General features: G+C 42.8%; 1 protein-coding gene across 4 annotated transcripts in view; it reads left to right on the top strand.

The window, feature by feature from the left end:
* ap1b1 (adaptor related protein complex 1 subunit beta 1) overlaps positions 1 to 22253 on the top strand; it is a 49830-nt gene that overhangs the window by 15874 nt on the left and 11703 nt on the right. For 3 of the 4 annotated variants that reach the window (XM_088617662.1, XM_088617661.1, XM_088617663.1), the window contains exons 11-19: positions 1178 to 1343; positions 2034 to 2132; positions 9414 to 9673; positions 10296 to 10503; positions 11556 to 11576; positions 12925 to 12954; positions 14732 to 14866; positions 17433 to 17578; positions 20051 to 20180. In XM_088617662.1, the coding sequence (XP_088473788.1) occupies positions 1178 to 1343; positions 2034 to 2132; positions 9414 to 9673; positions 10296 to 10503; positions 11556 to 11576; positions 12925 to 12954; positions 14732 to 14866; positions 17433 to 17578; positions 20051 to 20180 (1195 nt within the window). The remainder of the gene's footprint in view (positions 1 to 1177; positions 1344 to 2033; positions 2133 to 9413; positions 9674 to 10295; positions 10504 to 11555; positions 11577 to 12924; positions 12955 to 14731; positions 14867 to 17432; positions 17579 to 20050; positions 20181 to 22253) is intronic. The other variant, XM_088617664.1, reaches the window with a different exon arrangement.

Genomic DNA, 22253 nt, shown 5'->3' with positions numbered 1-22253 from the left:
CTCTGCAATGATTGTTCTGTTGCAACTTTAATTTACAGAAACTTGTGTGCTTAGACTGTTCCTTTCTCTTCACAAAATCAAAGGGAGTTGAGCATGTTAAAAGTGTTATGAAGGCACTCGATCTCTCTCTGCATGTGCCGGAATGATGTAAGTAATCAGGAGTAAAGTGGACACTGCCTTCTCAACCAGCACGTACATTTGGTTGCCCTCTTCTCATTTATGAAGGTGTTACTGAAATCAGCAGAAACTGGTTTTCTTGGTTTCACAACTGTGATTAACTGTTGCATTCTTTAAAGCTGGGTATTGCACTCAGGATCCTGTGAAAGGCATGATAATGTGTTCTTTTGCATGCCTTTAGATGTGTTTGTACATTAAAGATTCATATTCCAGCACTGCGTGAACCCCTCTTAGGAGTGCTGTCAGACGACTCTAATGTGGCGAACACGGCCTGACTTAACTGCCATCATTAACATGTATTAGTATTCCGGTCTTTCTCTTTTTTTCCGCTCTACTGAAATCTGTTTTGTTAATCCACAAGGAGCAGACTTTTCTTGAACTAACATGCTGGTCTCCTGCAGGCAGCAAGAACAGCTTGATCTTGTGACCTGTGGTCCACTAGGTTTTTAAATATTCGCAACCCAATCCTCTGCCAATAGGATAGAACAGGATCTCCTTCTGAGGGTGTGTGTGGGATTGAACTGCTCATTCCACTACCGTAGGGTTTCCGCAGGGATTGAGATCTGGGGTTAGTTCTGGCCAGGGAAGGCGATAGTCTCTGAATCTGTTCAGGGGGCAGGCAGTGCTGTTCTCAATATTGGGGAGTATATGCAAGTTGTTCAGTCCCAAAAAGAAGTATAAGGGATGCAGTAGCTTTTGTTATCACTCTGGTGGTAAAAGTATTCAAACCAGGCATTCCCTATTCAGTTGAAACATGTTTTTACTTCATAACATCCCTGGTTTGAGATCTTTTTCACAGTGGATCTAATGTCAAATGTTCACTTTCATCCACGGATTCTTGTCTCAAAGTAGCAGTGGGATCACTTTCCAGATGTTAACTACTGGTGTCATGCTCCCTCCAAGTCTCCCCGATTCTAGACTGGGTACGCTCGTCCCTCATGTGAAAGGAATCTTCCTGCCACTCTGGTAACCCTCTCCTGCTCCCTCCTGCCGGTCCCAGGTACGAGAGCGTCATCGCCACGCTGTGCGAGAATCTGGACTCCCTGGACGAGCCAGAGGCACGTGCTGCTATGATCTGGATCGTAGGAGAGTATGCGGAGAGGATCGACAATGCGGATGAGCTGCTGGAGAGCTTCCTGGAGGGGTTCCATGATGAGAGCACGCAGGTAGGCATTCCTAACAGCCCTGGCAATCTGCTGCTGGAGTTCTCCATGATGGGTGGTGCTGCATTCACAAAGAGGAATGCTACCAGCACTAGGCCATCGCTGTCTTGCTTTTTACAGGCTTACTGATCCAGGTATCTAAATCCAGTCATTCCTCAGTTTGTTCTAGATGCTCATCTCTTTTTGTAAAAAAGTGCACCTTAAAGTGCTCATTTTATTGTTAAATTCAAAGTGTGTTGGTCAACATCTTTGTTCTTTTGTCATCTCCTGTCCTCGGACTAAAGTGATTCAGTTCCTTCTGACTAATGTTTTTAACCCACTTGAACTCTAGTGTGGAAGTTGACATCCTAAATGCTTCGAGATAAAACGTTAATCACAGCCACCACGTTTCCACTATGTACAATGTCAGTCAGTCACCTAAGGCCCTGTAAGACCCCTTCATCCGGGAATATACTTCAGCATGGGTGGCCGTTAGTTTATAGATCTGTGGTTCTAGGCTTAAATTATTATAAAAACTAGACCAACTTTTCATGGTTTTTGAATGTTCTGATATTGATCTAGTAAGTTGGGTCTGGCCCAGCACAGAAGCTTTAGTTTTTTTTTACTTACCTTCTACGTAGGGAGTGTCCCTGTCTCCTGTATTTTCGATAGTCGGTTTAGCAACGCCATGTCCCCGCTGTCTGTGATTTCCAGGTGCAGCTCCAGCTGCTGACCGCCATTGTGAAGCTCTTCCTGAAGAAGCCCACAGAGACCCAGGAGCTGGTGCAGCAGGTCCTCAGCTTGGCCACCCAGGTACGACGTGTGGAAAGGCCACATTGTTTGGTAGCCTTGTTCCTTACTGCTGACCCACGGGCCAAACGCAGCTGACGGCTGGTGTATCTTGCAGGGCTCTTCCCCGGCCTGTAACAGAATGGTGGGAAACAATTCAAAACATTTACACTGAACATACACATAACCAAGAATTAGTACTGAAAAGCTCTGATGCATATTTTCCTCACTAATTTGCTTTCAAAATGTTTCATTGTGTACAGCACCTAATGGGGGAAAAAAAAATGCGATGTACTGCAAATAGGATAGTTTTATACTTTTGCCTGCAGCTGTACATAGGAAAAAATTTAGTATCAGCCTTAGGAGCTGATCAACAGGCTTTTTTTTACTTTGTGCGATGGCAACATTTTAAGCTGTGACCATAAATTGACCCTAAAGTCAAGGGTTCTGAATTTTTTTGTAATTTATGATGCAACGGAACTGATGTACTGATCCAAGGAGAATCAAAACGTATTTCTGCAGAGGTAGTTATGACCTATATGCATTCATTTCTGCACTGCTGTTGGTGAGGTGTAGTGTGTCCTTGTCACAGATTTCAAATGCTTATTTAGTTTTGCTCGTGAGCCAAGAGGAATTTCTAGCTCCATGTTTTCTTGTCAAAATCTAGTGCAAGTGAGCTGACGGATTTCAGCCTCTCGCCTGTCATCCTGTTTCAAGCATGATTGATAACATTTGTGACTGAAAACCTGGATTGGTGTGTTGCGTTTGACATTTTGTGATGTGTGCTCTTAAACACACTCTTCAGTGCCCCTTCGAGTGTCTCAGGCAGGACTTTGTTTTCATGAGAAGTGAAGATTTCTGGGTCAGCTAGGTGAAAGGATCGGGGATGACTTTAATTATATCGGGGTGTTCGGCTCTCTGAATCTGATGTTTAAATTGTCCATCAGCTGTTGATGGAAGCTTGTTTGGGAGGAGGCTTATTTATCGAGTTTCTTCCTGCGAGAGTTGGGAGAAATGTGTATTATACAGCTGAATATGATTAACCAGCCTGAAGACCTTCCCAGGACAATAGGGCAGGGTGTGAGTATACTGTTTGTCATTGTCTGCTGTGCTATCTACCGTGATTATTTGTTTAGCTCAGAACATTAACCGTGTTCTTTGCTCACATATCTGAGCTGCATTCGCAGACGTACACGTTTTATCTAGGTGTGAAACACACTGCAAAGGAATTGATTTAATGTGATGATGTGCTGAGAGGAAGTATCTTTTCGTGTGCCAAAGATTGTACTTTGCCAACATTCAAGCCCACTTGAAGATGTAATTGAATTGAAGGTTCAATTCACACACACGCACACACTTGCCAAATGAAAATGAGCAGCCGTGGCTTGTGAATAATGCCTGGATGCCGTGGCACAGAATTGAAAGGTTGTGTGAGATGCAGTTTTCAATATCGCTGTAGGGCCTGACACAGATGCTGGTGTACAAGGCTAAAGTCTTGAGGTTTAACTAGGTCTCAGTGTTTTAATGCAGCATTTTTCTTATCGGATACAGTGCTTTAAATGGAAGCAAAAAAAACTGGGAATCCTGATGGAAGAGATGTTAGATCATTTGAAAAGCATCAATATAAGTGTGTATTGCACACATCTGGAATTGGGTCTAAGGCACTTGTACTAGATATTCCATATTAAACCAGAATGTCTAGGCTTGTTGTGAACTACCTTGTTTAGAAAATTTTTCAACAGAAAAAACATCTGCAATTCTTTATTAGCATTGCCCCTGTAAATATAAATGTCTGAATCTGTTGTCGCTCTGTGTCACTTCAGAGAGGCGAACTGGAGTGCACTTAGCATCACTGCTCTAGAGCTCAAATACAGTGGTGACACTGCTTGACAAGTACTACTTGACGCAAACACGAGCAGTTGTGCAGAAATCATTCAGCAATGCAACAAACTGGTTTGCTTAAGCAGCATGGTGCAACAAAACTAAACTGGAACATGAGGAGAGATTTGATAGCTTGTTGTTCAGCTCACACTTCATTCTCCCACTAATTGTTTTTATTTTAAAAGTGTGTTCATTGTTTTATCATTTTGACACTGAGATGGCTCACAAATTCTGCTTCTGTAGAACAAGTGGGTTTCAAATCAAAAGTGTAACATTTAGAATTTTAATGCCACCAACCAGTTTTTCTTTAGGACACAGATATCTAACCATGGTTTAAAGGAAGCAGCTCCAGCCTTCAGAGGTCACGGCATCATCTGGTATCTGTTCTGCCTCCTAACTTTAATTACTGTGACACTCAGGGAATTCGAGATAACGCCTTTCCTAAATAGATAGCATTCTGGGAAATGGACACAGAGACCAGAGATAGGGTGAAACAATGACTTTATCTACAGTGCAGGAAATTCTCAGAATAGCAAATAAAAAACCTTGCTCCTTCAGAGTCCTGACTGAACTCTTGTCAAATTCCTTGCAGAACACAAGACCAGCAGCTTTTCTGCTTACCAGTGTCTTTATTAGAAAGTTTCTTTACCTTACACTCAGTGTTTCTGTACTTAACTGTAGGCATTTTAATTTGATTTAAACTGTGGTGACTGTGTAGCCCTTGAGGACTAGAGCTGGGTAGTCCTTCAAAACAGCTTGCCACCTGAGGTCTTTATCCCACCAGGACACTTGTTCTAGGCAGGAACAGGAATGGTATGCCAGCAGTGACTGCCAAACCTAATTTAGCACCTGCCCACGTGCTGAACACCCCCTGTTTTTCCAACTGTAGCGATTGATGGGGGCAGAGATGAGTTTTAATGGTATGACGTACAGGGATCGCAGCCTGGCTCAACATGGGTCTTCTCGGTTGTTAAGTAATTGCATGCTTCTGGTCAACACTTTTATTTTTAGTTAATATTTTAGGATCAGATCGTTCACTCTTCACCTGCTGAGCCAGAACATCCAGCCCTTATTCTAAGAGAAGGAAATCTGCAAATTTCAGGCGTTTTCTGCAGTGTTGGAAGGCACACTGAACTGTTGGACACAAAGGCTTATTTGTCATGAAGAGCATTTCAGATATAATAAGCATTATTTAATATCACAGTAAACTAGAAATAAGAGGCAGTATTTTGGCTGTTGAGCCTTCTTTAAGTGTGAACATACCTGGACCTTTTTTTTATTAACTAGTAAACATGTCCTGGACTACCCTAATTGTGACCCTGTACTTTGCAAGTATTTTTCGCAATTGATACACTTCAAAGTTGAAGAAGGCATGGTTTGACTTGGGCTTTGTGTTATGCTTCTACACAAACGGTGACATTTGTGTCCGCTTCATTCTTATGTAGTGCCCTGCAAGCACAAACTCAATGGCATTCACAAAATTTCTTTGACTAGTCAATTGTGTGATCGCATTTCATGTGAACCAAGATCTTGTTGGTTTCCTAATAATGGTCTAACCTATGCAGTGTGCATATGACTGGGTATTGTGTGTTGTGGAGTATGAGCCAATTGGCAGCAACAAATCTCTTGCCTGGTGTTCAGCGTTAATTCTAAACTGTTCTTGTCTGTAGAGAGCACACATTTGCAGATGTTAGTGCCTTAATGACATTAGCAGGATGCCCTTTGATTGAAGCGGGCTCACTGTGCATTTATTTGTTATTCATCAAATTTCTGAGTTTGAAAATGGCGTTTTATGTTTTAATAGGTCGCTGTCAGGGATAATGGAGAACTTCATTTGTTGGAAATTTGCTGCAGGCTTGATTCAGGGACCCAAAAAGGATTAGAAAATCTTATCTGCTTTGCATTGCATTCCTTATGTTCTTATTGATCTAATACAGACATTTTCATTTTCTTAAGGCTGATACTATTAGGAAGTGTAGTTTTAATGTTTAGTGTAAAGTTCTGTGAAAAAAGTATTTGCCCCCTCTTTTTTCTGAATTTTTGTACATTGCCAAAGAACTTGAGAAAATCTGAAAGGGAAATGAATACCTTTTCACAGAACTGTATATTTATTGGGTCTTGGGTATACAGTCTGTAAGCGTAGTGTGATTTGAATAAACCATGAAGGACAAAATGGCTGTAAACAAGGCAATTTCTTATTTTGAGTAAACTTTTAAAAGCTGAAACTTTATTTGCTTGATTTAGCTGGATAACTGTCCTTTCAGAGCTGTAAGTCTGTAGTATTATTTGCCAGCAAGTTCTTCTGGATTTAAAGAAGAGGAAAAGAAGATAATTTAGACTAAACGTGTCAATTGATTGATTTGAATAACCTTGTTCCCCTGCTGGAATTCAAACCAGAAGGGCCAGGTTGCCATCTTCATCTCTAGTGGTAGTGAGATGATCATGCGGTAGTCTGTATTAGTGATTAGATGTAAGCAATTTAAAAATCATTAAAGCTGTGAGAATTAGGACAGATAGGTGTTATACTGGTTACAGGTCATGTAGCTGGATTTTTTGGGGAATCAGTCATTTGTTATTGTGTGGTTGTGTAAATGTTTTAGAAGGAAGAAAAACAAGTGCATGGAAACCGATTGACAGCAATGAATTTAGTTGGAAAATGATTTTTTTCTCATTGCATCTCCTAGAGGAGGTTAATGTACTGAGTGTCACAACTTTTTACCGTAATGAATACATTGACGCAGAAAGGCAGAAAAATCTGTTTCCAGTGTTATTGTTTTATTTCTTAAAATACAGATTTTATCTCTACATATATGGAGAGCCACATGCAATAGTCTTCCACTGCCCTGACTGCGTCAGTGCTAATCCAGCTCCTTCTACTACCCTGACAGCCTTTATTCTAACTGGACTCTCAAAAATCACCAGTTTTTACAATCCTTAAGCCATCAGTTCAGTAATTTCTTAGAGACGGCCTGAAATATCCCCACAGAGAGGCAATGTCATGGAATTTATTGCACAGACGAAGTAACCCTTTCGGTGTTGATGGGCATGAATGTTTCATGAAGGCTTGTGTCTCCTGCACTGCTTCAGACATCTTACTTTGGAGCCTGCCTGCCTGACCTTTTAATTCAGTTTGTGCGATTGCAGGGGTGACTTTGAGACGCACGTGCTTTGTGTTCTGACGAGCTGGAGGGAGGTGGGGTAGGATATCCTCGAGTTGCCCTGTAGTCATGGATTCAGGGGGCAGGGCGAGTGTCTTTAGAAACCAGCACTGCCGGCTCAGGATTGAAATCGGGACGTCTTCTCTTCCTAGCTTACCTTACTGCAGGTTATCACCTGCAGCCTGAGCACTGTCTCTCATTTCCGTTTGAAGTACTTCATGCCCTTTTACCCCAACCTGTTTATTTGCTTTCGTCATCTTCACATATCCTGATGTACAGGTTCTTTCGAACTAGTGTGGCTCTCGCAGCTACGAGTGACCATACGTCAGTCAGTGCAGTAGGGACGAATGCTACAGTGTATATCTGCCATAACAGAGGACACATAAAGCAATTTCTCCTTTGTCTGTTTGCACATGCATCCCTTAAACCGACTGGGGAGAATCGCGCCCTGTGACTGAGTAGATCGTTTATCGGATGTGGCCAGAATAATTATGAGGTGCTGTATACTGTGGAGACAGCTGTATGCTAAACCGTTGTAAACATCTTACTGCCATGTATTAGGCAAAACATTAACACAATAAGATCTAGCAGAATGGTTACATATTGCATTTTAAGCTGTTGGAGTTATTTCCATCTTCCCAAGTACAAGCACAGTTCTTAGAAATAGTGCAATACAAAACAATTCAGGCCCTATACTATGGCGTCTCATGAAAATGGTGCATACACTTTTTTAAATGTAATATTTTATTCAACACGTGAATGCTCATGTGAACATGAAAACTTCTCAAGGTATGGTAAGCTGGTATAATGTTGGCAAACACAAAAAAGAATGTTGATTGAATAAGAACTGGGACCTGTGAACCCAATATCTGTATAATAATCCCCTTTGGCTTTGCAGCAGTTACAGCTGGAAAACATTTTGGGTCTCTACCAACCTGGCACACCAAGGTGGTGCAGTTTTTGCCTATTCTTTACAAATTTGTACCGCTTGGAGATCACTTATAGACAGAAGTCTTCCAAGTTCTCAATAGGATTGAAGACAAGACTTTGACTTCGCCTCCCGCGCAATGTTCCCTTCGTTAGTCCTCAACCACTCCAGCGTAGCCTTGGCTTGTGCTCTAGGTTATTTAACCTGCTAAAAGGTGATTTTTCATCTCCGTTTTAGGTCTTTATGTAGACTGAAGCAGGTTTTCCTTTACCTGTACTTTGCTCCATACATTTTCCACGTAGTCTTGACAAGCTTCTTCTCAGTCCCTGCTTATCAAAACGTTGCGTCCTGCTGCTGAGAGGCATTCCCATTACGTAATGCTTCTATCATAATGAATGACAGTACGGATGTCGTCAGCTTAGTGATGGGGTGTGTTTGCACTTGATATAACATTGCATTTTGAACAAAATGTTCCCAGTTTGTCTCATCTGACCACAAAATAAATGTAGCTGTATGTTTGCACTATACCTGCTTTGTTGCAGTCTCTATACTTTATATTTATATTTTATCTCAGTAATGACTTCCTTTTTGTCACATAGGTCAGCTTTGACTCTCAGCTTTAGTGGCTGGGGTTTGAGAAAATGCCAAAGTTGTTGTTGGCCTTGCAGTGGCATCGCTAACCAGTTTCCTCATTGCACCACTGTGCAGTAAGGAGTCATAGTCTATTGGTCTAGGCAGTGTCTTGAGTTGTGCGATTATACCTGCTTCTCAACGATTGACTTCTGCATGCTCAAAGCGACTGTTCTGCACATTATTCTACTTGATCCCTGATTTGTTTTGAAGGCTCCATGGTCTTCACAGTTGAATGTTTTCACATTCACTGACTAAAGTAACTTGTAGAAACAGATGTATTCTGAAATCACGTGAACCACCATCGCTGTACACAGACAGAAGCCAATCTCTCAAGATGTGTTCCTCATTAAAGTGCGTTTATGGATCGTTAATTTAGAGTTGTCTATATCAACAAGTGTGAATGCTTATGCAATCACGACTTTTACATTTTTCTTTCACATTTACTGTGTTTTATGCTCTGAATGTGTGTGGTGGGTTGTGTATATCGTATAAATGAATCTCTAATTCAAAGTGTCATTTAAAGCTTTAAAGCAACGCCAGGTGAAAAGTGTGCGAGGGTCTGACCACTTTCACAAGGCACTCTGTACGGTATAAACCCCTCTCGGCCGTGAGGTTTCTGCCCCCTCTTCCCACCTCCTCCCCGAGCTCCGGCCCGTCTTACTGCTCCGTTTGTTCCTGATGCCCTCTCTCCCCCACTCTGGGCAGGACTCCGACAACCCGGACCTGAGAGACCGCGGCTACATCTACTGGCGCCTTCTCTCCACAGACCCAGTGGCCGCCAAGGAGGTCGTCTTGGCCGAGAAGCCCCTGATCTCGGAGGAGACGGACCTGATCGAGCCCACCCTGCTGGACGAGCTCATCTGCCACATCGGCACCCTGGCTTCCGTCTACCACAAGCCCCCCAGCGCCTTTGTGGAGGGCAGCCGCGGGGTGCAGCACAAGCGCCTGCCGCCCCGGACGGGATCGTGAGTGCCCGCTCGTTCGCCCTTCGCTCTGGCGCCTGGCGCCCGCTCCAGGGGCGGAGTCCAGCAGCGCCTCGGAAGTCATCAGCTGCTTAAGACCGAGGTGGTTTGGCAACAAACCCTCTGCAGTGTCCCGCTTGTGGATTTTAGCACATTTAGCAAAGTGCATGGCGGGGGAAAAAAGGTGGAGTTAAGAGACGGGAAAGGCCAGAAGACCTGTCACTTTCACACAGGGCCTGAGTTAAAGAGGTCAGGTCACGGTTCATTTGACCCACGTTGTGAACCAGCTGTTGGCTGTACCAAAGGCCAGTCCTCGCTCTTCCTGTAGGTCTCTCTCGTGTGATAACCAGGTCAAGAAAGGAGAAGAGGGGTTAATGGTTGAATCTGAGGGTTTTAAGTAGGCAGGCAGTTTATTATAGCTGATCAGTCCCAAATCTTATCAAGCTGCTTTTCTTGTATCGGGGGGATAAAGGACTAGAAATCCCTGTGCATACTGGCTTGCTATGTGCAGGAAGTGCACTCGGACCTGACCTGGAAGTAAACCTTGTGCAACAGCTGTTTCATTATGTTATAGTGACTTTCTCTCCCGACCTGCCCTGACCTCCCCCGTCTCTGCCCTTTGCAGGAACGAGAGCACCGAGAGCCCAGAAGCAGCCCAGGTAGCGGGGCAGCCCGTGGAGCAGCCCTCTTCTGTCATCCCCTCCCAGGGTGACCTGCTGGGAGACCTGCTCAACCTGGACCTTGGTCCCCCCACCACAGGAGGGACCCCTGCCCCCACTTCCTCCATGCAGATGGGTGCCATGGACCTACTGGGTGGAGGGCTGGACAGCCTGGTAACATCCTGCACTCGTGTTCACTTGGAATGAAGTTTTGGGGTCTTGAAATGATTTTATTTGTACTTCTTTCTGCTGTGTTTTGCAGTGGTGTAAGGTATATGAACTAGGGAAGTATCTCCCACTGTTCCTAGATATCTTGTGGTAACATTCCCATTGAGCTCAATTACTTAATTGAACACAATTTTTGCTCATGTAGCCAGAATTAACAGTGCTTTTAACCACTGATTTAAAGGTGTCTGTAAAACTTGAGGAATTGAGGCTGTCCTGGACCAAATGTGGAGACCACTGCCTTAGGACAAGTCAGTGTGGTGCCTTGGCCCAAATACTCAGAACAAGCACACAGGTTTTATTTCTGACCTTTTGGTAACTGGTTGCTTAAGCACGGTTAAGCACAAGTTTATTGAAACTACTATTATAATGTAGAGCATTATTTCACAACGCGTGACTAGCATGAAGCCGTCTTATTGAAAGATTAAAAGTTTTTTGATGGTGATGAGAATTTCCATTTTTTTAGTTTATATTTAAATGTCTCTATCTTGGCCGTTTACAGTGTGAAAGCTGTGCATTGTTAAAGGAGAAGCAGAAGCATGTTTTTTTTATATTTTTTTTATCCAAGAGGAATAGAAGTGAGTCACACAGCTTTTACTTATTGGCCTCTATTCCCAGCAGCTCTTGCTGAGATATTTTGTCATTGGACCGAGGGAGGGGACTTGTAAAGATGTGCTCGTACTGCTTGGGTTGAAAGAGTTCAGAGGTTTAGTCCCACTGAATAAAGTGAGTCAGGTTTCTCACCAGTACTGCCTGTCCTCTGCAAGTCCTTCACAAGGAAGCCTCATGCGGCCTGCACGGGAATATCCTGGTGGGATTTTCCTTCCTCTTTGCCTGTGGAAGTCTCAGAACTGCTGTAATGTGCGTGTTGGGATGCCTGCAGGGGCTTGGCTGACTGCAACGGTGTGGTGTGCTTTCCTAGCCTGTTATGCCTCTAACTCCTGGTTTTTGTTCTTTTTCATGCTCCGGTTTTCTTTCCGTCTCTGTCTTCAACTCTACAGATGGGGGATGACACAGAAGCGGTAATTGAGAAGGGGGCAGGGGGTGATCTAAAATGGAGTCAGTCACATAGGTTGAAAGCACATCTTCTCTGCGCACTGTCATTAACATCCATTCAGATTTCACGATCTGATTCATTATTTATCTCTGTTCCTCATTTCTGTTCCTTAGGTTGTAATCACTGTTATCTGAAAACCTTCATGCGCTAAGTCTGCAAATGAAATTCCCTGCAGATGTGGGTCAGATTAACTCAAAAGAGCACATCAAATCTGCCTTTTCCTGTTCTTACATTTGTTGCTCGTCTCATATCCTGTTGAAAACCATTTCTAGGATACTCGGCTACTTCTTCTTTTGTTGTCATTTGTCTTCAGTGTGATATTCTAGCACTTTTTTTCTCACGTGAATACAGGGGGACATTAAGGCGTCGGTTTGACAAAACCTTATGTTCTCCATTGTTCATATGCCCCAGCACCAATAGAAAAGTCTTCCTTATTCACCTGACGTGAAACAAAATTTAAAATAATAATACAAAAAACCTTACATTAATGTTAAAATGCTTGCAAAACCTAGTTCCAGTGAGGATTCTGGCACTTCACGAGTTGAGACTGAGAGAACTTTTTAATTACACTCTTCTCTGAAGGAAAACCTACCCATTGGCAAGACTCTACACATTTCTGTCTGCATCCATGATTAAAGTCCTGTGCCTTGTGTTACCCTTTTCTCACCTGTGGCTTTCGGGCAAAAAATACATAAAGTCTTCACTTTCAGACATGGCAGACATTGATTTGTTTAGGGCTCACTTCAATTAGGCCATAGTACTGAAAGGTCCTGATGCCCTGCAGAACAATCCCAAATTTCCTCACCTTGGATGGGGAAAAGAGACCGTCCATATGGGACTAAAATATACCAGTGGTGATGGGAATTTCAAAGCGATGGTTTTCACATCACCCCTTCCTGCAGATGGGGCTGAAGATGAACGGGAACGAGCAGGACCTGCGCTCCACTCTTGTAGTGTTGTTCTTCTGCACATTTGACACATCCAGCTGTTCTGCATGAATCCCACATCCTCTCCAAACGCCAGACTAAATGGCTGCTGCTCTCTTCTTTGACTTGCTGGACTTTTTCTCCTGTTGCATGAGCATTGGTTGGCATGGCTTCTCAGCATGTATGCCTGCCGACCTGGTTTTCTCTGTCATAACTGCTGCTGTTTACTGTTTTTTTTTACAATTTAGGCCGCTGCAAGACATAGCTGCCTTTTCTGTATTAACTGGTCATCTTTTGTAAAAGAAACACCCTAAAAAGCTATACATAAATGTATTGTTTCAAAAGGATTTTTTCTTTTCCTAAACAAATTATTTTTGTTTCCTACAGCTTGGTGGGGACCTTGGTGGAAGTCCAGCAGTGAGTAAACATTTGAATCTCTAGTTTAGATCTGCTTATGGCTTCAATTCCATGTTTAGAGATCTGCAGTGCATTTTGTTAGGGCTATTTTACAGATAGGATTGCATTCATTACTATTTAAATCTACGTTTGAGCCTGCTGTTTTTCTGTTTCGTAAAAAGTAGGTTTGGGCTTGATCAGCACTTTGTTTCCTGGCTGCTGTATTAACAGGATGGGCAATGCTGAGTAGCCCCCCAGAATTTGAAGCAATTCACGCAGATGGAGAATTTACCATTGTAATAAAGATAAGCCATGTTAACAGTGTTCTCGTGAGTTTACTCATTTAAGATGGGTCTCTGTGGGAGTATCGGTTATCTGACGGATTTAAAATCTAAATCTCCCATTGCTGTGTTTAAAATCCAATTTTGCCTTCAGTCTCTTGCCCTTTAGTTGATCAATATCGAGTCTAGCGTGATGAAACACATTTGCTCAACTCTTGGAAGATGTGGTGAGCAGTAATGAACCGCTGTGGGGTGAAATCAGTGGGGACGTTTAAGGATATTTTTATATTAGCAGTTGCAAGGGTGCTCTTGGTTTCTGGAACTGGGGTGTAGGTTCAATTTCGGCGCTTCTATTCATTTCCTTTGGACCGGCGTGAAGAAAGTTAATAACTTAAAGTGCTGGAAGCTGCAGACGGAGATCAAACAGAATAAGCGTGTGAATGAAAGGGGTGTCGGGAAAATCCACCCTGCTGCTGCTCCTGCTGCACAGTTTCAGTCTTCCAAGCTCAGTGATGTGTGAACACACGAATAGGACGGCAGGTTTATTTTACAGCGGAGATGGCCGGGCCCACGGTTGGTTATTTCTCAGAAGAACTCGGCTACGAGCAAAGAGAGCTGTAAATGTGGAGAGCCTGTAACAGTGTGTGCCAACTTAAAAGGACCAAGACGTAGCTTTCCAGTTTCTAATTTCCATCAGTGTTCTTTCACTGCAGGACATGGCGCACTCTGGTTACAGATCACAGTTTGTTTTGAGATAAAATGATTAAAATCGTTCTAAAAGCCCATCTGATTTGTTGGAAGGGGTTCCTCTTGTATTGGAGGACAGGGCGATGGAGGGGATTGTCATGGATAAAGAAGGGCTATGGTGCAGACTTTCAGTGACTCAGCTGCACCTGCAAGCAGACAGCTTACAACTTCAGCATATTAATATCACTGGTCTGGGGTGCTGCAGTTTCCTGTCATCTGCAAGCCAGTTGATGCCTAAGGATCAAAATGTTCCACGTGCTTTTTTTCTTACTGTGTAGAAAAGGGCTCTGTTGTAGTAACCCTTTCTCTGCCTCTTTTATCTTTCTCCATTCTTCTTGGCCCTGCAGCTTGAATCGGCATTGAATCAGGGGGCATCTGTGATATAGCTTGCTCTTGCTGGTAACAGGAGTTCACAATGCTGCAAAGCACTGCCATATCAGAATTGAGTGAAGCAACATTGGCACCTGTGTGCCCCTGATATAAACATCACCCTCCAGACACTGTGTGATGCGAAAGGCCAAGCTGCTGTATACCGCTGTGTTAGTGCTTGGTCCCATGATGCATTGTCTGGTCTTGGTCTTCCTTTCCGATCTGGTCCTAGCTGGTCCTTAAGTGTCAATTAATCAACCATGCAAAGCTCTGGCTGCCTACAGTTGGTGTAGGCTGCTCCCTGTTTCCAGCTTGGCTCTGTAAGTTCATTCTCTCTAAAGGTCTAACGTACATCAAGCAGGAGACTTGTCATAACTGCAGGTTCGCTCTTTTGTCCACAGATGGGCACCGGGTTCAGCGTACCTACTGTCATGCCCTCCTCTTTGAATGCGCCTGTTGCAGGGGGCCTCGGTGACCTCTTTGACCTTGGAGGGGGAGTGGGAATACCAGCTGGCGCATACGTCATCCCCAAGTCTGTGAGTATCTACATTAAATTGAGTTGATAGTCCGACTGGATTTGACCACGAATGTGAGCAGTTTAGTTCAAGGCCAGGTCCCTTATCCCTTTGCTTTCTTTCTGCAATCCAGGTAATCCTAACTTGGCATCCGTGTGGTTTTTAGTTCAGCTAAATTATTAGATTTGCAAAATGTGAGTTTTGTGATCTAATTTAAAATCTCGTTTCTTGTATCCATACATCAGAATTACATGCATTAAATTCAGGAATACCCTTGAATTTTGCTGCATGGACCAGGATTAAAATAACCAACAGTCAACTTCATTAATACCTGTCCTTTTTTTAGTCCATGATTAAGTCTCCTCTCAGCTGTCCTCTGTTGTAGCTCAGGATAAATAATCAGTTCTTTCAGTCTGTCCTCATTAACTCGTGACCTCCAGTCGTGGATGAAGCCCAAGTGAGCAGTCCTGGCTTGCCCTTTTCCAAGACCTCTGTACTCGTTCGTGCTGTGGGTCCCAGAAGAGAATGGGAATGCTATATTTCAAATGTGGACCAAGTACTGCGTTTTGCATTCTGTTTCTTACATAAGCTAAATTCTCTGCACCTTTTTAATTGCTCATTTTCAACTTGTAGATTCTGATTCTGAGTGCACTTCAACCCCTGGAACTTTTTCCTTTGGGGACGGTGTCCTGTTCTGTGCCACATTTACCACTGGAAATGTGTATCAAACATCAGTGATCTCAAACTACCGGTAGATAGATTAATATATATATATTTGATTATTCCTGTCTCATTTTGAGGTTCAGTATAGTTCGTATGAGTATATCGTTTCTTCTGAGCTGTTTGAAACTGACACAAACCAGATAATGGATTGTGTAGGGGTTGCAGCGATGTGCCGTTACACCTTCTACTTGAATTTTTTTGGGAATGTTTCTCGTTATTTTTATTTCCATACAGATGACTGAGGCAATGTGACCAGATATTGCAGAATGTTAGTCATGTTGTCGCTTTGCCGATACTGTTAATCCTTTGTATTTTTCTTCTTTTCATATTTTGAGCCGCTCCTACTGAAGTTCTTCAGAGGTTTGCAGAGGGTGATGTGTAGCGGTATTATATCTTCTGGCTGTACTGAGTCGTAGAAAGCTGATTATGTGCAGGAATAAGGGTTCTGCATTAGTTTTCCCTCGTTAGATGTTCACTCCACTCCCTGAGCTGCCAGCAGTGGGTCTTTAATGTGATTTTGTCAGCAGAGGAGATCCTGACAGACCTAACATTTCATACAGCAGAGATTTCACCAAAAGAATTAAAAGCCTGCTTTCCACCATGAAGAAAGAAGCATCATTTTGCTCTGAACAGATTAGCGAACCCCAATTAACAACAAACAGAATAACGGCTGCAGAGCAGATTAAAGCTCTGGGCTTAAGGCAATTGGTTAAGATTTTTTAAAGCAATAAATTGTTAGTTTTAATTTTTATCTTTTGGCTATGACAGTTAAACAATAACTACCAGGTAAAATACTTGAAGTGATCTGGACGCCGCCATGTGTTGAAGGATTCTGTTTTCTGCTTTGGGTGTTTCATTTGTTGTTTTTTTGTTTTCATGCTTTACATGTTCTGGGATGTTATTATTTCTGCCTGAGAAGGGTGGGAGTCCATCTTTGATGGCTGGTTTTAGGGCACCGTCCTCTGTAAGTGAGCTGTCCGCTCTCCGTCAGTCGACTGTGTTAGCATCGACTGTCAGCAGGACCGTGACGTCTTGACATCTTGTAATCTCAAGTGGAAACTGCAATTCTGTTGTGAATCAGATGGAGCCTGGAGGATTTTCATCCTTAACACAACCAAAATTAAATACCCCGGTTAGCCATGCTATTATGTTTTATTATATTTGGTAATAAAAGTCCAGTAGGATTCTGTCGCGAGGTGCAGACCGTTTTGCCAGCAACATACTTGATAACCATTTCATGAACACTATATATTTAAACTGTAATCAAGAGCAATAATACATCATCTTCTTGGGCATGTTTCTGGGCCCACCGGAATGATTTGACAGCAGACTAAGTACGCCAGTATTCGCACCATCAGCAAGCAGTGAGTAGGAGAACAGAGTGATGAAGCCAATTGAGAGATGGGGATTATTCAGAGATCATGATTGGTAAAGGCCAGGGGAAAACTTGGCCAGGACAGCGGAGTAACACCCCTACTCTGGTGAGACGGAGCGTCAGGACCTCAGTTGTGCGTTTCTTCTGAGAAACGTCGCCTTTTTTTACAATATAGTGTCCTCACCACTATACTGGGACATTGGGACCCACACAGACAGCAGGGTGAGCACCCCCTACCGGTCCCACTAACACCTCTTCCAGCATCAACCTTAGCTTTCCCAGGAGGTCTCCCATCCAGGTACTGACCAGGCTCACACCTGCTGAGCTTCAGTGGGCTGCCAGTTTCTGAGTTGCAGGGTGATAGAAGTGGTGGCTATAAATGTAAAGGGTTGTTTGGAACTAATTAAATTATAATGTACATGGTGTTCGCTGCTGACTGTACGGTATGTATGAATGGCCTCTCACATTGGCCCTGTGATTCTTTTCCAGGTGTGGCTACCTGCTATGAAAGCCAAAGGGCTGGAGATCTCTGGCACGTTTGCCCGGCGGATGGGCACCATTCAGATGGAACTGTCCCTCACCAACAAAGCAATGCAGGTCATGACAGACTTCGCCATCCAGTTCAACAGGAACAGGTGAGTGGCAGGCTTTGGGTTGTATTGTAGGGACTCGGGGGAGAGTGGTTTTGTGCAGGTCCGCGTCTCGTGGGGTTTTTTTATGTTCCTTTTTTTTTAAATCGGTATTGCAGCTTTATTTTTACTGTCTCCGATTCAGTTGCTGGTTCCCGGCTCTCAGCTCAATAGTCTCTTGTTAGCTGTAGAAAGGGGAACCGCAGTCTCTGAACTCTGCCCTGTTGGGCCATGTGTGCTCATGGAGGCCAAGGCAACCTTATAAGCTCAGTACTTGGCAAGCTGAGGGTTTTCTTTGGTTGCCTGTGGCCCCATCAGCCTGCATTTTACACTAGCGTCTCCTCTGTTGGAGCTCTTGGTCAGCCTGTTTTGTTTCTTATTCTGTTGTGCGGTCTCGTTGCAATTGTCCCGTAAGACAGCCAGGGTGACCCGAGCTCGGTGGGGCGCAGCATGGAAAGCAAACTATCCAGAGCTGCACAATGCTTTCAGTCCCAGAGGTGTAAACTATTGAATTCTATGTGTGTCTTGAGGAAGCCCTTTCATGAGTAACTCATTAAAATAAGTAAATAAAACTGTAGAAACAAATTAATCTCTAGGAACGCACAGCCGAAAGTCCTTTGAAAGCGTGTTTACATACAGTATAAGTACTAGAGGATTTTTGATGGACACAGTATAAACTGCATTAATTTGCCAAATGATTTATATTGTAGTTGAACGGAATTTAGTTTCCCCAAAATTATAAGATGTTTTTTTTTAGTTATCTACATAATGCAGATGCAGATAATACACGCACACGGCTATTTATATGTAACTGTTGACAAGCCCTCCCATTGTTGTCACACCAGAAGACTAAGTGTACTCTGAACAAGAACGTGGAGATAATCTTATTTGAAAATCCTGTGCAATCACCCTGCTGTAGTTTGAAAGAAACTGTCACGCATTATTGATCCCCAGCTATTGCAGCAAAGCAGTTCGTCTTCATTAAGTGGCAGCGTGCAAGCTGATCAGTTTTACATTGCTTAATTTGAAAAAATAATAAGTAGCCAAAATACTTTTCCAGGCACAACCCAATAAGTTATTGTCCTACTCATAGGGCTGTCTCTGCTGATTACACTTCTTCTGTCTGATTGCATTTGATGCAAATGCCTTTCCCTCTAAGAAGTTGGCTGAAGAGACCTAGCAAATAGCGCTATAATGCATCAACACATTGAAAGGCCCACATTTTCAACTGCATCTTTAGGGAAGATGCCCTTGAGTGTTTTGTTTAAGTCTCGCTCGGACTGAAATGATGTGGCATTATTGTAGCACTTTTTTCACATTGCTGTATCTTATTTCAGGGTTAGCAAGTTTTTGGAAAAGTTTTCTTTGATCACGTCTTCACACATTTTAATGTGGTTTTCTAGTTTGTTGGTGCTTAATAGTTAAGGATAATCTTAACTTGGAATCAAGATCTTGTTTTTAATCCATACATTTGAGTGAGAATTCATATAGAATGTGGAAATACAGAAGATGCAAATTTGTATCAGACATTTCACTTGTTTTTGGACAATATATAAACCTTTTGACAACTTACTAGGGGCTGTCTGAGCTCTGTTATTGCAATTCAGCTCAAATCTGAGCTAATATTGGCATTTTCAAAGTCAGAAGTTTAAAATTCTAATATTTGCTTGAGCCCCAGCGCCTGTCTTTACAAATTAAGCAGTGCTGTTAAGTAAATGAGTAATGCATCTGAAAATGATAGTTTGATTAATCCTCTTGACTGTGTTGGGAAGGAGCAGTTAAAACAATACACACTTTTCTGTTGCTTAGTTAGCTGCTTTCTTAAAGAATATGCCACTGTATTAAACTGATATAAAATACGTTGCCCACATTTTTATCTGTGTAAAAACTATACCTCAAAAATCTGTCATCAGGGGTGTTTGTCGGTTACAACTGAAAGCTTCAACGGTTAGAAATAAGGCAGTATGTTTTGCTGTTTATTGTGAGCTGTAGTGAGGGAAACGTGAGCTCGTGGAAGCAGAATGATCTTTGTCTACTCTTTACTAATTTTGCATTAAAACATTGCCCAGTGTAACAGCTGTATATCGCCAATTAAATTAGCTTTTTTGTGCCTTTGCTGCAGTTGTTTATCTAGTTTGTGTGGTTTTAAATGGCATCTCGATTAGTGCTGTTAATGGGTTCCAGAGGCTAGAGCTTTAACCAGGGTTATTAGAACAGCTGCTATGGAGATATGTTCCTAACATCATAATACGAATCGGACGAATCCTGGTTTTGCAAGACAGAGCTCTGCCTGTACAAATCTATATGAGTTATATGTTGATAAAACCATTGTAAATTATATATTGATAAAACCATAACCTGTGTTTTATTTTTTCAAGGTCATCAGCATACTGACACTTGGCAAGGAAGTTTGACCTTGGATTTAGGTGGTCAGAAGCCATATTAATGATTTTATGTTTTTGTGTTTCCCCTTGTAAGCTTTGGGCTGTCTCCTGCAGCTGCCCTCCAGGTGCACACCCCTCTGAGCCCCAACCAGACCATCGAGGTGACCCTTCCTCTCAGCACGGTGGGGCCGGTCATGAAGATGGACCCCCTGAACAACCTGCAGGTAAGCTTGTATAACAGGGGTGTTAGATTTACGGATTAACATCAGCTGATCTCTTCAAGATCAATCAGAAATCCTTGGAGTGCCTTTTTATAGTGCAAATAGTCTTTTGTGTTTTGCAGCTCTGTAGCAAACGTTTTTTTTTAATTTGCTCTTTTTTTTTTCTCTGCCATCCCAAAGAAATAAGCACTTTGAAGTCAGTGCTGTCTGTTAAGCACAGCCACAATAGATCCTTCATGGCTTTTAATCCTTTTAGCTCTTTGGTTATTAGCCCATTTTTTAAAAATCCATTTGAAACGGAGAAGGCATGTGCGCAATAACTCCCAATTCCTAACTCCTTCAGAGGAAGCATTCTGCTTTTGAAAGAGGCGCTAAAAGCGCAGGATTTTCCTAATGGCCTTCTCAGGTTTTTTTTTTTTGTCCTTGTCAGTTGTGTGAACATGCAGCCCACTGAAGTTAGTGCAAGCAGCAGGTTGGAGAAGTGGCCTGAACGGCAATTGCCAAGTTAATTATAGTGAGGATGGGTTTGGGAAAACAAACTGGTGGCCTGATAACATGGAATTTGAGTGAGGGGGAGGTGGTGTTTACAGATACTGGGCTCTTTGCAGTTACTGTTGGAGTCGAGCCTTGGGTTCTGATATGCATGAAAGGAGACGGCGGCACAATGAGTTGGAAGTGTATAATGCAATTACCTTTCTTTCTCCGCTGTAACTGAACCGCGAAGGCAATAAGGCACTGTCAGAGGATGTGACATGGTGTTGTCGGCCTGTGGATGATGGATTAGCTTCTGTGGCAATAAGATGGGTAATAAGTCCCTCTGGCTAAAGTGTCAAAGACAGAAGCGTGTGGTAATATACAGGTTCCCTAGAAAAGAAAGATGCTTCTGATGGTGACAGGCATCTGGGGCTCTGCGCTGGAGGGTGGCGATGCCATCCTTTTTTTAAGCTCCTTGCCATATCCTCCTTTTACCTGTGGCTTTGAATCTCTGAGCACCATGAAAACCGTGAAACTCTCCTGCCTTTAGAACAGTGCAGGGTTTTCCATGCAACCAGGAAAATCTGGAACATCGCAGTCTTAATCTCCCTCCATGGCAATAACATTTAAAATGAATAGCTCTGTGCTGCTGCCTTTCTACGAAAACATAATGTTTTTTGTCTCTGTGGTCTCTTTTTAAGTTAAAATGTGAGTTTTGCATAGCGTGTGGTGCAGGGCTGTCGCAGAAAAAGGTTTCCCGAGCAGAAGGCATGAGGACACTTATGAAAGATTTCTCAATGTCCTTTTAAGAGTGTTTTCTGATTCTTGAATAAAATTCCCTTCTTTGTGGTTTTCTTGCATTAATTAGTGTAGTCTTAACAGATTTTAAAGCAGATGGTTAATCCACTACAAAGCCAAAGCATGTATGGTGCTGGGCTTCTGCAAGCAAGTTCAAATTCTGGGGCTTAATTGCCGCAAGGTTTTGAAATAATTGTAAGATTTACAGGTTATTATAATATACATTTTGCATGAGCTGTGAATGAGCATCAGGACGAGCGTAAAAGAGGCTGGGTGCCTGTAGTATAAAAGATAAATGCATATAAAAGGCATGTGACGGCAGTCTAATCAAGCCATCTCTGGAGTCTGGTCTGCGGATTTCTACGGCAAACCGCAATTGAAGGTCACTCCTGACAAACTAGGTATACAAAGAGAATAATGCTGCCTTGAAATGCAGCCAAGATGGTTGAATGGATAATTTGCATCGCTTTTAGCCTTATTGTGTTTTACTTGTTTCGGCATCCATTATCTTATCGATTCGCTGTTGTTGCCTCCGATTTGATTCTAAATCTGTACTCCAGTAAGCCGATTTGCCAGGTACAATTTTTAGGTGAGGGGTGTATCTTTCATAGGTTTCATAGGCATCAGGTTGCAGAGCACCAATTTTAAGAGAAAGATCCTCACCCTTAGCCCTTGTCTTATTGTGGTGTGAACAAAGGGAACTTTCATTCTCTCCCTTGCAGAGAGCAGTAGATCCATCTGTTTTGCTTGATCAGCCTAAAATCTGGTCTTTGTTTATAAAATGGAGTGCTAAGTAAGATTTGA

This window comes from Lepisosteus platostomus, chromosome 24 (genome assembly GCF_059453375.1).
Source record: "Lepisosteus platostomus isolate fLepPlt1 chromosome 24, fLepPlt1.hap1, whole genome shotgun sequence".
Taxonomy (NCBI): domain Eukaryota; kingdom Metazoa; phylum Chordata; class Actinopteri; order Semionotiformes; family Lepisosteidae; genus Lepisosteus; species Lepisosteus platostomus.
Note: the sequence above shows the minus strand (reverse complement) of the source record. Positions and strands in the feature narration are given on the sequence as shown.